The 18,250-nt window shown below is 36.6% G+C and overlaps 1 protein-coding gene across 1 annotated transcript; it reads right to left on the minus strand.

Moving 5' to 3' along the window:
* Positions 1–14,521: 14,521 nt before the first annotated feature.
* On the minus strand, positions 14,522–17,843 carry LOC149227405 (uncharacterized). The gene is made up of 5 exons (XM_089375496.1): positions 17,170–17,843; positions 16,713–17,012; positions 15,974–16,147; positions 15,744–15,850; positions 14,522–15,427 (listed from the first exon to the last, which is right to left on the minus strand). Exons 1-5 carry the CDS (start codon positions 17,242–17,244, stop codon positions 14,899–14,901), a joined length of 1,185 nt encoding a protein of 394 aa, XP_089231622.1. The 5' UTR covers positions 17,245–17,843; the 3' UTR covers positions 14,522–14,898.
* Positions 17,844–18,250: the final 407 nt, after the last annotated feature.

Raw genomic sequence — 18,250 nt, forward strand, 5'->3', positions numbered from 1 at the left:
AACAGGTACCACTCTGGATGTTTTGTTGTTTGGATGACATTTTGTAATAGTGCTGAAATTGAGTTCTTTGAGATCTCACCTCTTGAAAATAGTATCAGAACAACAAATGCCACACTCCACACCCAGTTGTTTCATAACGCCTGATCCCATTCATTTATATTTATCCCTGATTTTTCTATAGTTAAACTACATTACAGCTATTCATAATCACAAAACTATATATAACAATATACCATGAAATATGTACCTACAGACATTACTGATTATAATACTCTTATTTGCCAATCTAAAATAAAAACATATTGTTCTTTATTTGAGTTTCATTACAATTATTATTAATTTTAAAACATTTATATTAGCTACACTTAGCACTCACCAACTACTGAAGATCAACACATGCAATCAGATTTTAATACTAGTGAAGAAGAATGTGAATATGACTAATATAATGACTGATGAGCATATGGAACATACACCATAAATGTAACATGCTACAAACCCAATTTAGATTTTCTAGCGCTTGGCCACCATACCCAACCCATATCATAGAATTTGGCTTTAATTGTCTTTTGGGTGCTATAGGATCTGACCACTTTTTGTTGGTTACATGCTTATTGACAGTGGACATGATCTGTTGTTGAATGTTAGTTTTGTTGTGCTAATTTCAACTTTAGATTTATAAACAAATTCTTATGTTTTGCTTCATGTGCATAGGTTCCCTTATGGTGTTTATGAATGAAAACCGGTAAATTTTAGATATCATTTTTTGGGATTCAACTGCGTTAAGTCATTCATCTATGACCATTTCCATGAGAGGCAGTTGTAACTGACTAATTTCTCATGATTTTTGAATAGTCCACTTAGCACTCATTGCATCAGGTGTCGTAACTGACTAATTTCTCATGATTTTTGAATAGTCCACTTAGCGCTCATTACACCGAGTGATGCTTACAGGGGTGAAGAAGTGGGATTGAAACTAGTGAAATAAATCACATAATGTCAATCATCACTTCTGGGGCTTGCAACAAGTAACTAGGACTTCCCGGGAGGTCACCTATCCCAAATCACCTCTAGCTCAAGCACGCTTAATTGTGGAGTTTTCCCCACAATCAAACCCACTTATCTTGCTACCCCATTTGCAAAATCTTAGCAACTATGGTGCCTCATGAACCATTCAAGTAGAGTTCCCTTCACTCTTTTGATGTTAAGTTCATGAGAAAAATAGCATAAAAGTAAACTGTTGAACAACAATAATCAAATGCATAGAAAACCATCAAAATGAACACTTAACATAGTGTTTTGATGAAGGCATTCACCCCTCCTAGACTACATCTCCTTGGTCCAGCTTCCATAGCTTGGGCCTTTGTATTAGCTCAAAATGGAAAAAAAAAAAATGTTGTTTTACAATGAGCTGTTGCTCCTAAAACCTACTTCAATGTGCTCAGAACATCAAAATCATCTAGGAACACCTTTTCCTTATCCCAATTTGGTCGAATTTTGCAAAAGTTATGACAAAAATTGTTTCTCCTAGTAAACCTCCACTAAAACAAGAGGAACTCTAGTTAACTCCACTAAATCCAGAGTTATCTCCGAATTTGGGGGGACCGCCAAAAACGCCTCCATCTTAACTACATTTTATTAGCGGATAAACCTATATTAATTATGGTTAAACTAGATTAATTATCATTAAACAGGATTAGCACTTAATCCAATGCATTAAATGGATAAGCTGTTAGCCTAGCAGTCTTGGTGGAAAAGGTCACATAGGCAGTGATTTCCAACGTTAATTTTGCGGTTAAGGTTTGCATAGCCTTTGGTTCCTGCATAACTAGTCACATGGGAGGGGGTTGGCCCGCGAGATGGCTCCCTCCTCCCCCCAACAGTCAACACCATGAATACAACTTCGATCCGTTATATGTTAAGAAACAATAGGTGGTAGAACGATATGTCATGTGGTTTATACGGGCAAGGTCACGGGTTCGACTCCACTGACCTGCCCAATATTTTGCTGCACTACGCGCTAATAGCCTGACCTTTGGGGAGGGACACGTGGCGGCCTCCAATCTTGCCACATGTCCCCTCCTCATTGGTCAACCTCCAACCAATCAAAACGAATCAAATCACCAATCTGCAAACCAATAAAAATGTGCCACTTGGAGAAACATGATAACCCGTTGACCTCCCGATGACCTCCCGTTGACCTACCCAATCACCTGCCATGTCAGCAGTATAGAGTGCTGACTGTGCAGTGACTATACCTTTTTTTTGCAAAAAATCCTCTGTTTGGCAAAGCAGAAAGAACGCGATATATTCCTCATATGAACTCCATTTTGAGTGAAACAAGTTGTGTTGGGTTCATTTCGCCAAGATAAACGCGGTCATTTAGGTTTCGAATGTTTTTGTGAACTTTGATTTTTGAACTAAATATTGAACACTTGATCATTCCTCGCCACTGGAAGCCTTTTGGACCCCAAAAGATACTATCAATTATTCAGAAGGTGAGGGTACAACTCCCTCACCTTCTCAATCTGCAACCATTTGGCCTTAGAAGGCTTTTGTCCCTTGAGTCCCACTCTAAGGTATTTGACATTCCTTCTCTTCGAAGTTCTGGTTCTTCTGTCAAGTATGAGATCTTGCTGAAGTTCATCAAGATATTCTGGCAAGAAATCATCTATTGATGGTAACTAAACATGCTCTCCTTAATCATCAATCAAAGGAGGCTCAAACAATCTCAAATTCTCAACATTAACAGCAAGGTATATTTGCATATAAGGAGGAAAATCTAGCTTAAATGCATTGTTACCAATCTTTTCCAGAATTTTAAAAGGACCATAACGGATTGGCTTCAGATTTTTAACTTCCCCTTGAAGTCTCTCTTGTCTAATATATAACCAAACTTCATCTCCAACTTTAAATTTATGATCGACACAGTGTTTATCATACCTTGCCTTCTAGCTGCTCTGACTCTTTTCTAGTTTTTCTTGCACTGTGTGATGTATCAACTGAATTTTCTCAATGAAATTCCTTGCCTAATCAATGTCACTATGACAATCAATGGAGACATATTTCTCAAAGATGAAGTCCAATGGAGATCTTGGCAAGTACCCAAAACATGCCTCAAATGTCGATGTGTTTGTGGAATAATGCTTTGCCCTATTGTATGCATGTTGTATGTAATGCAATTGTTCATCCCACAACTTGGGATGTTTGCTGCAATATCCTCCAAGAAGATGAATGACTGTCCTATTGACCACCTCGTTTTGTCCATTTGTTTGTGGATGAAAGGTTGTATTCTTCTTCAACTTAGTGTCCATCATGTCCCACAAATTTGACCAAAAATTCCCAAAAAATCTAGAATCTCGATCACTTATAATGGAAGTAGGAAGACCAAAACGAACCCAAATATTTTGAAAGAAAAGATGAGTTGTTTGTTCAGCTGTAATTTTCTTTTTACATGGTGTTAGAATACACGTCTTCCTGAACATGTCTACAAATACATACAAGTAATCATGACCTTTCCTTGACAATGGAAGACCTCCTACAAAATTCATTGAGATACTCTCCCATGGATGTGAAGGTACCGAAAGTGGAGTGTACAATCCTAGTTTCCTATTGCTAGGCTTACTTTTTTCACACAAAGAACATCCTCTAATGAAATGAGATATATTATCAAACATGCATGGCCAATAATAATACCTTTCGAGATTTGTTAATGTCTTGCCTACGCCAAAGTGTCGAACAATCAATGAAGTGTGCGCCTCCCTTATGATATTGTTTCTTTCTCCCTGTGGAATACATAACTTGCCCAAGTGATACAACAAACTGTTATGTACATGGTAATCTAACTCTTCAATTTTGTTTCCTTGCCTCAAGCTTGCATACACATCTTGAAATTCATTATTATATGCATATTGCTCAATGTAACTTTTATGTAAAACATAATTGTGCTTGAGTAAAATAGATGAATTTACAATAGGCCTAGAAAGAAGATCAACTACCTTATTGTAGATTCAATTTTTGTGCTTGATAACCAAATGAAATTGTTGTAGAAAACCCATCCATCTGAAGCATCGTGATTTCTGCAACTTTGACTGTGATTGTAAGTACTACAATGGTTGATGGTCAGTATGGATAATGGTCTCCTTCCCCATCAAGTAACGTTTCCATTTTTTAACACTTTGTACCAATGTGTAAAGTTCTTTGTCATAAGTGGGATATTTAGTCACAAAAGCATTAAAATTTTTAGAATGAAATGAAATGGGCTTACCATGTTGCATAAGAACTGCTTCCATGGCATAATCACTAGCATCCGTTTGAATCTTAAATGGTTGTCTAAGATCCGGAAGAGCCAATACTGGTGCTGAACTGATATTTTGTTTTAAAGCATCAATTGCTTTCTCTTGTACATCTCCCCAATGGAAGAATTTCTTGACAATACTCAATGCAAGTAATGGAGTTGCAATGGAAGAAAAATTAGCAATAAATTTCCTCCAATATTGTGCTGCCCCCAGAAAGCTTTTTACCTCTGTAACTATATTGGGCTTGGGCCAATTCAAAATGAAATCAACCTTAGAGGGGTCTATCTTCAACTCACCTCCTCCAACAATGCGTCTCAAATACACTAAATAAGTCTTGCCAAATTCACACTTTGACATCTTTAAAAACAATTGTTCTTTTCTCAAGACATCAAGTTCTTTGTTCACATGCATGACATGTTCATCTCTGGATTTGCTGAATATGAGAATATCATCTAAGTAAACAATGACTAAGTCATCTAGAAATGGTCTTAATACATCATTCATAACTCCCATTAAAGTAGTTGGAGCATTTGTAAGATCGAAAGGCATAACAAGACACTTAAACAATCCTTGTTTAGTTTTAAATGTGGTTTTCCAAATGTCCTATTCAACTATTCTAACTTGATGATAACCACTTCGTAAGTCTAACTTAGTGAAATACTTTGTATACCTCAATTTATCAAGCAAATCATCAATTCTTGGGAGGGGATAACGATTCTTTATCATTATTTTATTAAGTGCATGGAAATCCACACACATGCGCCAAGTCACGTCCTTCTTTGGCACCAAGCCAATGGGTGAACCACATGGCGAAGTCAATGGACATATGATACCTTTGTTCAACAATTCTTGAATTTGCTTCTTGATTTCCATGCTCTCCATGATCAACATGCGATACATGCCAATGTTTGGAAGTGGAACATCTTGCTGTAGTTGTATCTCATGTTGAATTTCCTTCTTGGGAGGTAACCCCTTTGGTTCCTAAAACATCTCGCCATGCTTGCTTACCACATCAAACAAATAATATTTTAACTTATCATCACAACCTTCAAAAGATTCATAATCAATATCATTTTTTTCTTGATCATGAGAAGCACAAAATTTTTACTTGCATTTACTAGTCTCTTCATCTACCCTGCATTAACCAAAGAAATATGTAACTTTTTGTGATGGGCTCTAACAATATACTCCACTCCATCCTTGAGCAATAACTATTTGTTCTCATGGAACTAAATCATTCTTGAGATTTCAAGTGGAACTACATCTAACTCAACTTCATAAATGAATTTTTTAGTAATGGCAAACCTAAATAAGCATTTCCTTGTAACCTGTAAATTTGCATTATTGACTATCCAACCCAAGGGATATGGCTTATGATGAGGTACAATTTCAAGGTTAAGGTTTTTGACCAAGTCTTCAGAAATTATGTTTGATTGTGACCCACTATCAAATAATGCATCAATCTTTGTATCATTTGAAATTACCCTTACATGGAACAATTCTATCCTTGATTCTTCTTTTGGAGTGTTGTTGTGACTATGTGAGGAACTAGTGCTTGCAATAGCTTCTTTTCCTTTTGTGACCATGGTTGAAATCTTGGTCTCATCACCAGAATTTGATCCAAGATTGTGTTGTGTGGTAGCGGTTGTCTTTTTTTTTTTCCCTCATTGTTTGGTTTCTTAGGCCTTAGTTCGGGATGTAATTTCCAGCAATGGGTTTCATCATGCCCCGCTTTGGAACAATGTTGGCATACAATTTTCTCCCCTTCTTTATTCATGCTTTCATTCTTCTTTCCTTTCCATTTTTCACCCTTCTCTTTCTCCTTACCCTTGAATGGCTTCTTCTTACCACCCTCTTCTTGAAAGTTATTTCCTCTTCCTTCAAGGTGTGTGGCTTGCACACATACCTCATCTAAATTGCTTGGATTGAATATAAGGATAGTATGTTTTAAGTAGTAATGTAAATCCCCAATATATTTCAATAATGTATCTTGGGAATTCAAGTTTACTCCTAACAACAAAGCCCTCTTCCTAAACTCTTGGGTATAGTCTTGAACTGTTTGGCCCTTGAGTTGCCTAAAATTTTGCCAACTCATAATGGCTCTTTGCATATAGGCTAAAGGATAAAACTATCTTTTAATTGTGGAAACAAATTCAACCCAATAAATGGATATCTTACCATGAATTTGCATTTCCTCTTGAGTCTTTGCTTACCAACAAACTAATGTTGCTCCTTCTAGTGTTAATGAAGCCAACTGGATTTTTATGTCATCTTCCTGAAGGTTTTGAATTCTGCAATAAACCTCCAATTGTCGAATCCAATTGTCTAACCTTTCAGCATTAACCTCACCATTTTACATGGGAAGTTCAAACTTAATGTCCAATTTCAGTAAGGGAGTTTTTTCCTTGGGGTTTTTAAATGAGTACGAACAATTTTTGTGGTGGAAGTGGAAGATGATGTTGTTTGAGATGATGAGGATGATGAAGATGATGAGGAAGATGAAGATGGTGGAGGTGGAGGAGGCTTTCCTCCATTACCCTTTGAATCCTTCTTTTCATATTTTTTTATCTCTTGAGCTTCCCTCTCCATGTGGGGGCTTAGAACTCTCTCCAGCCATTCCAATATTCTTCTATTCATAGAGGAATCTAACCATATCAGTTAAGTCATAGAAAGCTTTCTTGAATGCTTCCTCTTCCAAAAGACCTCCAATCACTCTTGATCCAGATATGATGGATTTGGATTCAAGCTCAGCTTCTAGTACTGCTTGTACCTCCTTAATCTCAATTGAAGGTAAAACTTGAGGTGTTTCAAGTGCAGTTGGGATTGGAACTTTGGGTGGATATTGTGGCTCTCCTTCTTTTGGGCAATACCTCAGGAGTTGCAACCAACAGTTTCCCTTCTCCTCTCTACAACTTTAACCTTGTAAGCATCACAAATTTGCAACCATTAAAACCCTACTTGCACAAAACTCAAGAAATCAAGAAAATAACCTTTGCTCTGATACCAACTTGATCTGTTGTTGAATCTTAGTTTGTTGTGCTAATTTCAACTTTAGATTTATAAAAAAATGGTTATCTTTTGCTTCATGTGCATGGGTTCCCTTATGGTGTTTATGAATGAAAGCATGTAAATTTTTTCAAGTGTTATGTTAAGTTCATGAGAAAAATACCATAGAAGTAAAGTGCTGAACAACAACAATCAAATGTACAACAAACCATCAAAATGAACACTTAACACAATGTTTTGATGAAGGAGTTCACCCCTCTTGGGCTACATCTCCTTGGTCCAACTTCCATGGCTTGGGCCTCTGTATTAGCTCAAAATGGAAAAAAATGTTGTTTTACAATGCTCTACTGCTCCTAAAACCTACTTCAATGTGCTTAGAACATCAAAATCATCTAGGAACACCTTTTCCTAATCCAATTTGGTCAAATTTTGCAAAAGTTATGGCAAACACTGTTTCTCCTAGTAAACCTCCATTAAAACAGAAGGAACTCAAGTTAACTCCACTAAATCTGGAGTTATTGCCGAATTTGGGGGGACTGCCGAAAACACCGCCATCTTAACTGTAGTTTATTATCGGATAAACCTGTATTAATTATGGTTAAACTGGATTAATTATTGTTAAACAAGATTAGCGCTTAATCCAATGCATTAAATGGATAAGTCGTTAGCCTGGCAGTCTTGGTGGAAGAGGTCACATGGGCGGTAATTGCCAACGCTAATCTTGCGGTTAAGGTTTGAGTAGCCTTCGGTTCCTGCGTAACTAGTCACATGGGAGGGGGTTGGCTCGTAGGCTGGCTCCCTCCTCTCCCCAACTGCCAACAATTAACACCATGAATACAACTTTGATCCATTATATATTAAGAAACAACACGGTGGTAGAATGGTATGTCATGTGGTTTATACGGGCGAGGTCGCGGTTCAACTCTGTCGACCTGCCCATTATTTTTCTGTACTGCGTGCTAATAGCTCGACCTTTGGGGAGGGACACGTGGCGGCCTTCTGGGCTTGCCACATGTCCCCTCCTCATTGGTCCACCTCCAACCAATCAAAACGAACCAAATCAACAACCTGCAAACCAATAGAAATGCGCCACTTGGAAAAACATGATAGGTCGTTGACTTGCCCAGTCACCTGCCACATCAGCAATGTGGACTGCTGACTGTGCAGTGACTATAACTTTTTTTTTGCAAAAGTTTCCCTTGTTTGGTAAAGCGGACGGAACGTAATATCTTCCTCATACGAACTTCGTTTTGAGTGAAACGAGTTGCATTGAGATCGTTTCGTCGAGATGAACGCGGTCGTTCAGGTTTCGAATGATTACGAGAATTTTGATTTTTGAGCTAAATATTGAGCACTTGATCAGGACACTACCAGAAATCAAAATCTACCCTTCCTTTCAAATTTAAGGTATCACATATTTTATCAAACAATTGAAGAATTAACATTGCTATGGTTTAGAATTTGGTTCTTAGACCTAAGGACCAAGGTAGCATAAACTCCATGGTGGGAGGCTACTATAAGAATAATGGTAAAGTTCTTAAGACAATGGGTCAAATTGATTGTGAGGACAAGGTGGTGTAAGGAATATGTGGTCTGTGAGATCGGGTTGAAGAGATAAGATTTATGAAAATTGAGTGTGATAATGAAGCACTTCAAACTTGGGATGGTGACTTAAAACAACAATTAACTATGCTAAGGAATATCGAGCTAGAATCCCATCTTGGTGATTCGGGACTTAGCTAATGTTGGTGTTACTATGGTAGAGCCCAACATCACTTTAGTTTACCTGGGCTAATGGAAGCTCTGCATTTATACCTTTGCTTTTGCTGGCTATGCCTCTGTATTCGGTGTTGGACCAACTGGATACTCAAGGCTGACAAACAAACACTGACAAACAGGTAGGCAAGCTAGAACAAACAGGTCGAACACAGGACAAAAAGCTGGCAAAGCCGAAATTATTATAGGCATTATTCCCTCAATTATTTAGCGTAGATCACCGCTAGAGAAAGATGGCCCTGACATTAAGATAACATCGATATACGATGTCGCATAAAGACATTGAACTTTTCCTAAGTTATTCCACCACGTATTATAGACCATCTATTAGAAGGAGTGAGCTTTTCAAATTTCATTTTTGACTTCCTATACAAAAAGAATAATTTTACACTTCAAAGTATTTTTTCCCTATCTTGCTTTGGAACAGGTTTTGACAACAAGGCATGCAAGAAAGTGGTCACTACCAAGATACAAAAATTGGAGAACTATAATTTAAAGTAGGACAGCTCCAGATGAATATGGCTCTCACCAAGAGGAAGAATGATAAAATCACCAAGGGTGGATGGTGTGGTCTGACTTATAGATTGTGCATCATAAAATTGAAAATGATTTCTACATGATGGGTCATGAGGTATTTCAGAGCAATAAGATGGGGATTTCAAAAAATGAGGGGTTTATTAAATTAACCAGTGAATCATCAACCAAACATGCAATCAGTGGATGGCACCCTATCACACTGTTGTTAGTAGCATAAAAAATCTTGGCTAAATAAATGGAATTATGACATTAGATGATAGCATTGAAAATTGTCTAGCCAAAACAAGTTGAATATATACAAGGGAGATTCATTCTACTCACAATCATGGCTACATGGGAAAACATTGATAGGGACTTTGTATCAAACATTATTGATGAAATCTTTATTTTTTAATGCCTCTGAAATAGTTGTTATCAACATTGTCTTGCCTCAGAAAAATGTTACTATCAATGTTACTAAAACGTATTTGCACAAGACAATTTTCCAAAGCTATCCTAGATCTCTTTACTTGTATGTGTTAGCAACAATTTCCATGGGATGCTTACTAGAGGATACTAATAGTTAAAATTTAGGGTCTGATCATGGATAGAGGGGGTGAGATGAATCATGTTATAATTATTTCCAAAAATAGGTTCCTTCCTTTGATCTATATCACTCTGAATCAGTTGAAGGAACCATGGAATGCCTCGATAATTTCTCTGATGCTTCATGCATTAACCATAAATCGAATTTCTGGATCTTAGGAGATGAGGATATTCTCGATTGGTTGTTGTCATTGGAAAAGGATCGATAGGGGACTTTATTAGATATTCGAGCATTCTTTTTTATGATAATATTTATCTTCTTGAGGTGTGGATTGACATCTTGAAGAGTGAGTAAGTTTATTCAACCTAGTCATGTTCATTGCTGATTTTTCCATTTTCATTGTTTCAAGAAGTTAGATAAATTTTTAAGACAACATTTGTGGTTTAAGTTTGGAGTTAAATTTGGAAGTGACGAGGGATTTTCATGGTCCCATGGATTTTTTTCATTCTTCCAAAGGAAGAATGTGGGATAGCCCTAATGGATATAGCATCAAAGGGAAAATTAGGCTGCCAAATACAGTATAAGATGTCTTCAAGGGGAAGTGACCTTGAAACAATTGATAATTTACATGATCATGGATGGTACATGCTTGCCTTGGAAATAGTTGTTGGTTTACATTATTGTGAATGGTAAATGCATAAATAACATAAGACACCCATTTAAGTTGTGCGATATATTATGATTACCATAAGAATTCATAATCTTGAAATCCCTGTTTTTGAAGGGAAATTGGAAAGCTTGGAAAGCAAGTTCTTCGTTGTTAAAAATGGAAGTTTTGAAGCGAATTTAGGAAACTTGTAAAGCAATTCTTCTTCGTCGAAGAATTTGATTTGAGGAGAATTTGCGAAGCTTGCGCTTTTATTAAGGTTTTGGTCAACTCTAGTCAATTTTATCAGTGAGGATGAGGTCCAAACTTCACATATATTAATCTTAATATTTCAAGCAATGGGGTTCTTTTAATTTTATATGTAGCGTGGAGTTTATTATTTTGGCCACAAAGAAATCCATTCATGATCAAAATTAGCTTACAAATGCTTCACTATGTATATATATGTTTGTTGAATAATTTGAATTCAATGTTTGTTATCTTTCCATTCTTGTCCTTGCATTGAACTATCAAGTCTTGATTTTACTCTTAAAATGTTGTAATCAGATCTCAACATGGCTCTTGGAGCATGGAAGCATATATTTTTGAACGATGTGTATCCTGCCATGAAAACCTACTCTGCTCTTATAAAAGGGCTCTTGCATAAAATTCATTAGGAAGAAGCCTATGCTTAGCTTGAGACAACTGTGAGAATCAATTTCTATGGTTTGCACAGACTTCTCATAGGAGAATGATTGACTTTAATTGAATCTGGGTTCCCAAAAGAAGCAAATAAGAAACAAATTAAACTTTAGAACATGACCTTTATTCTATATTGTTTAGATGGAAACAAAAATTATTTGAAAATTTTTAGAAACGATCATAAACAAACTATGTGATACCAGGCAGGGGTAACCCTTGAGTTAGAAGTGTACTATGTTGTTAAACAATGATGGGTTGGGATGTATTTGTTTCAAATTCCGCAAAAGGTACATGACAAAGGGAATAGGGAAAAAATGGAATACTAGATTCCTAAGACATTTATGAGGATTAATTTCTATGATTTCACATAGACCTTTCATAAGAGAATGACTGACTTTAAGTGAATATGGGTTCCCAAAAGAAGCAAATAGGAAATAATTTAAACTTCAGAAGGTGACCTTTATTCTATTTTGTTAAGATGAAAACAAAAATTATTTGAAAATTAAAAAAAATGATCATAAACAAAGGGGTAACCCTTGATTTAGGAGTGTACTGTGTTGTTAAACAACGATGGTTGGGATGTATTTGTTTCAAAGATACAATCCTTAGAAACCTAAGGATTGACATTCAAGAGAAACTGCTTACTAAAGAGGTATCTTTTGTGACAACAAGAAAATCTTTTTGTATTCTCTGCTCAATAAATGCATTCTTCCACTTTGCAGACACTCTACAACCACACTAAACAAAACTCGTTGAGGGGACTGGAAGAAATGAAGAAAATATAACATGAGTTAAGTTCACTCTAAGTTGGACATCACAACTCCCGAACCTTGCAGAAGATGATAAAGAGGTCGAGGTCCCTGTAAATGAAATATTCTTTGATGGGTTGCTTGCTTGCAATATATTTTTATGACCTGCAACATTGTCGAGTTTATTGAGCACTTGTCATTATGTGACACTGAATTGCTTTATCCAAGTGCTTTACTCTAATGAATAAAGGGCCATAAGACGAACTTAATAAGTCATTGCATAACATATCACATCTTCTTTCTTCTCTGCTATTCTTACCTATACTACCACCTTACAACGTTTCATTTACAACATTAGGTGCAATTGCTAATTAAATTATATTTAAAATAAGATAATCTAACCCGAATTTATTTCACTAAAGCGTTTAAAACACAAAGAACACAGATTTAACATGTGAACTTCGCCCTAAAACAGAATTAAAAATTAAGGACATATGCCTCTATCGAAAAGGCCTCAAAACTATGAATGCAGTCTCACGCTGGCTGGCGCTTCTTTTTCTTTAAACAAAGTACCTCATGAAATCGAAACAGTGAAACAAAGCACCACAGCAAATAGAAACACTGTAGGGTGTAAGTATGTTCGGATCTTAATGTTGGTGAAGGGCAACGCGATATCCTTCGAGGTGGAAATAGATTTTGGGATTTTCAGCTGGCAAAGGTCAGGGCTTGTGCGTAAATCCATTGTTATCAGGTACCCACAACAAATCCCCAGTAAAACATAAAATTCTGCTATAATATTCCAAAAATTCCATACCTGGAAATTCCAGCTGAGCAATTCCAGTAAAAATCGTTTTGGCATGCCCTATAACCATATCCCTGTGATGTTGATTGTTGAAATCTCCTCTTATAAAAACCCTCAATGCCCGGCCCAGAATAAGGCATAAGTCCTGACGAATTTTTAAGACGAATCTAGATTCTAGATAGTAGCTCTGAGAAATAGTCAAGGAATCGGACCTTGATCCAGAATTTCAGCAAAACCATGAGAATGGGAAATATTCAATGAAATCTGTGGCGAATTTGGGGGGTAATATTGTAAGGTCGGGGTTAAATGAGCTTTTACCTATTTTTAGTTTTAATTGACAAATATGCAATATATATAAAATGTGTAATCAAAATATTGGGCTCGGCCATCTAAATAGGTAGATAATTTAAAATTGATATTTACATAAATTCTCCCCAAATGTTTTCTATCAGATTCGATTTTTAGCGTTCTTGTATGGGAAGACCTCCCAGGAGTTTCATTCCTGCTCCAACCATTTTTTTGCTTGCAAAATATTTGCTGAATCATACTGCTCCACCCTTTTATCATTGCAAATTATTCTCTGCATCATAATTTTCTCTTGGGATTCGTTGATGGTATTGATGTTTCGTGACGTCACTGATTGAATGGGTTGAGAGCATGATGAGAAAAGACCGCACTTCATGAATAAGCAGTATAAATAGTACTTGCTCCAGAATCCAACTTGCAAATAAACACAAACCACCTTCAACTGAGGTGCCTAAAGATGGTGAAGCTCGGAGTTCAAATGTATCTCCATGTTGATTAAGCATCCAGTTCTTACATGGGCTTGAAAGGTCAGCACCCACATATTAACTAGACCTTGATTTATTCTGAGATGGACCAGTGACAATAAAATTTGAAAAAGGGAGATCCTAAAAGGGACTTGCTTATGGAAACCAGGATGGTGTCTTGCAAGAAATGATAACCTTTTATAGGTGAGGCCTGTTTTAATAAATATGCAAGAACAGAGAACCTTTTATAGGTTTTTATAGGTGAGGCTACTTTCATAGATATATCAGGCCTTCCCCGTCATTATTATTGCAATATCCTTTGGTCAAACTTCATTGTCAAAATGATCATCTTTTACTTGCGCTTTGCATAAATTACAATAAATTAAATTTTTGTAGAGAATTTTTTAGCATTTAGATATTGATCTACAGACATTACAGCTTTCAGATCACTGCTTATCATATTTGCTTTGATATGATACAAGGAGCCCTAGAAAGAATAAAAAATAAAAGAGAAAAGGCCTAAAAGTTTAAAACTGAACATGAAAAACAGACAATGAAAATGTGCATACACCAAGTTGTATAGAATTGGCAGCAGCTTTTCCATTAATACCCTTTCTTCTTCGAGGTATATAGACTAAAATGAAAATGTACATCCACCCACTTCTGTAAAAGTGACAGCAGCGAGGTATATAGACTTCAATGAAAACGTACATACACCCACTTCTGTAAAAGTGACAGCAGCGTTTCCAATAATGCCCTTTCTATTATTTGAAGTATATAGACTTAAGCATGTGGGAGTTCTTGCACCCAATTGCGTGGAAGTGGCAGCAGCTTTTACAGTAGTACTCTTTTTTCTTTGAGGTGTATAGACTTTAGCATGTGAGAGCTATTTTATCGTTATGTTTTCAAATATGTTATTTGAATTTGAGCTATAATGGTAAAACCACCAATCCCTATTTAAAGGGATATGAAGCTCTTGCAAAATTCTTGACTAAAAAATTGAAATGGTGACTTCTAGATCCAAAAATTATAGTGACCTAATCGAGGATGGTCATCTAAGCCGTATCTCTTCCAAATGGAGGACGGTCATGTAAACCAAATCCCTTCCATTGGCCCATTGTTCACATTTTGTTGAAGAGATGAACACATGGAATTAACTCTATCAATGTTGAAGTGTTCAGATGATATGAGAGAATCATTAAGTAAATACTCTGCAATTTCTTCAAGCTTGTTTCCTTTTGATGACCATGAACTGTCTTCACTCGTTGAAACTGAGTTACTGGAATTAAGTATCTCCTCTGGATTAAAGTGTTCAAATTCAGGCACTAGTGTTGGAACCATGGCTTGCAGTCTATTGGAGAAAGCCGATAAAGAGGGCAAGTCATAAACGCCAGTCAAGTAACCATAATGTGATGATATACGAGACCTGTTCTCTGGTAACCTGAAATAACTCTGCTCTGTCTGATCTTTCAATGCTGGAGTTCTTGAATCAAAGTATGGAGGATCAGTGACTGCAAAAGCACTCTTGCTTAGTATATTCAAACGGGAATCGGACTGAATGAGCTTCTCATAATGCCTGTCAAGAATTCCTTTAGAAAATTTCAAGAAATGTCTCCTGCCATAGACACAAATAAATTAGATTTGTTAGTTTGGCACCTGATATGGCATGAGACTTACAGAAGCTCTTCATTGAAACTCCTATGGTGCTCGCCTAAGGATACAGCGTTAATTTAAGAATATACAATTTTTATCAAGAAATAGAAGGAAATATGTTCATGCATTTTATTTTAGTATCGATAATTGAATGGCCATGCTCATTCCATGACTGCACTTGTGCTAAACTGACTTGGAAAGAAAAATCTCAGTTTTAATGGCAGTTAGGCTGAATTTTTCTTAGTTAAAACTGAAATACAGCTCTTGGATCGACTTACTTATGTATAGTTGCTTGTCCTCCTGTAAAATCAGAAGTTGCCTGCCACAGAGTGTGTTTTCTCGGCTGGGGATTAGATTCCCTATAGAACAATGGAGGCCTGGAGATCTAACCCACATACAAGGAGAACCACTTAAAACATTGTTGAAATCCAGAACCTTAACTCTAGTTTCATGTCTATCAGGTCTTTCTGGATATCGATAATGCAACTTGAATTGATGCTTTAGTTACCTGAATCTCTAAGGTGCCTGGAGCATTCTTTGGATAGTTTCCCCTGAGAGCTGTGATATCTGACCACTGTATTTCCATCTTACTTTTCAGGCCACCTTCCAGTACCTCCCAAACAAGCTTTCGCTTTGCAAAGTAGCATTTTACCACCAAGTCACCTTCATATCTTGAAACACACTGCCAACAAACAAAAACATGCTGAGCAACTGATGAACGTACAGACATCAAACACAGTTTTTCATTAAGCAAAATACAAAAATCTGACCGGAACCATGAAGTGACAGTTATGGCAGTCTGGAACCATGACAACAAAACTCTGCCTGGAACAATGAAATGACAATATAGGTAGGTTGGAGCAATGAGTTTTCACAGTATAGGAAAGTTGGAACCATGGCATTTCATGGTTCCAACATGCCCATAACTGCCACTTCATGGTTCTGGACAGAATTCTGTCTCTGCTTAATTTTTGGTTCAAACACAGATCACCACTACAAACAATACAATTTAAAAGATAATGTGCACTCCGCAGTTCATGACCGCATGAAAATTTTATCAGATTTTGTGGGATCAGGTGCACCAGATGTTCTTTGGCCAATAATGCAGAAAAGACAAATAAATTCCTGTGGAATTCTGTGTTTATTGCACTAGAATCTAGCCTTCTAGACCTTCATTCTATTTCACCCTACAATTACTTTCAAATTGACTTGAAAAATCCAATGTGATTAGGCTCCTAAACACTCACCTCCCACGTTCCAATTCTCAGAAGCAAGGCTGAGAAGTTAGTTGCCTTCCTCTTGTCCTGAGCACTAGAATTCTGACCTATTCTAGAGTCTGCAACCTCTGTTATCTCAGTTGCTTCCTGATCTGTATTCTCATCCACACCTCCTGAACTGGCAGGCTTATTATTAATTTCACTTAGACTGAACTGGATAAGTTCGATCAATGATGGAGTCTTCTTCAACTTTAAGCCCAATGGACTAAGCTCACCGATTGGATTCAGAGAATGGCCAGTGGAAAAAGTACTTTCTTCATGACTCCATTGCTGCTACAACAGGTAAAACAATGAATACAGACCCAATATAAAATTATCCAAAAAGAGGGACACCCACACACACCCCATAGCCATGGATTGATTCTAAGAAGTAATCTACCAAAATCTCTCTGACTAGAAATTACAGAAGGGTGTTTTATAGAATTACCTGCTCTTCTTCATATGATGAAACCATGAACTTTGTCCTCTTCAAACTTGGTGTGTGGCTATCATCTGAATCCATTGTGCTTATTTTACTTCGATTCTTCAATTCTATATGTAGAGAGAGACAGAACAGAATACAATATATTTCAATGGCAATTCAGCAAATGACTCTGTCCCCCCCAATTCATACAGGAAGAACACTAAGTAACGACAGACATTGGCTCTGTTGATGAGAATTTAAGTGTTACTACATAACTATTTTATAGAGAGATGAAATTGGAAATGGTTGGCGAAGTATCTGATATGTAAGCCCGGGTGTGTACCTAAAATGGAGGAGCAGCATGATAAACTAAAGGGAGATTGGAAGGTTCTCCGAGAGAGCATCAAACATTGGCTGGAAACTGCCTGTCAACTCAACCAAGTGGTTCTAAGATTGTTAGTTGACGGATTCAAACTCCCATTGTAAGCTCCGTGGCTTCCTGTGATAGGACGAAACATTAGCAAAAGAGACCTTGTAATTCGCTTCAAATCCCAGGAAAATCATTAAAATAACAGATTCTAGGACCCAAACTATTCTGAAACACGTCCACACATCCAGCTCGTTGGATTTTCAGGGGCTTGTTTGCATATATTTCGAATCCGCAGTGCGCATGTTCTTCCTGCCCATCACCAAACCAATGGGAGACCCACGTTATTACTTCAACCAACAACCATCAGTAAATTTCGCCTTGCCTCCCCTCCTATGTGTGTTACCATTCATTTTTTTGAGCTAGATACACCCAAAACGATGGAAAATGGACCAATAATATTCTTTTTGTTTTATTACCAATAACGTTTATTAGGTAAATAAAGATTTTACTTAAAAATATAAATATAATTTCCTTATATAAATAAAGATTTTACCTTAAAAAATCTAATAAATTTAGAAAAAGATTTTATTAAAAACTCTCTGAATAAAGTTTTTATCATTAAATATGCTTTCATAAAAGCACTAAAATCATTACTATTTTCAAAAGCAGTTAATTAAAATTTTTATCGTAATAAATAAATTATATATTTTTATTATTAACCATAAAACAATAATT

This window comes from Pinus tabuliformis, chromosome J (genome assembly GCF_031772625.1).
Source record: "Pinus tabuliformis cultivar Carrire ecotype Pingquan chromosome J, CPIR1, whole genome shotgun sequence".
In the NCBI taxonomy this organism is placed as follows: domain Eukaryota; kingdom Viridiplantae; phylum Streptophyta; class Pinopsida; order Pinales; family Pinaceae; genus Pinus; species Pinus tabuliformis.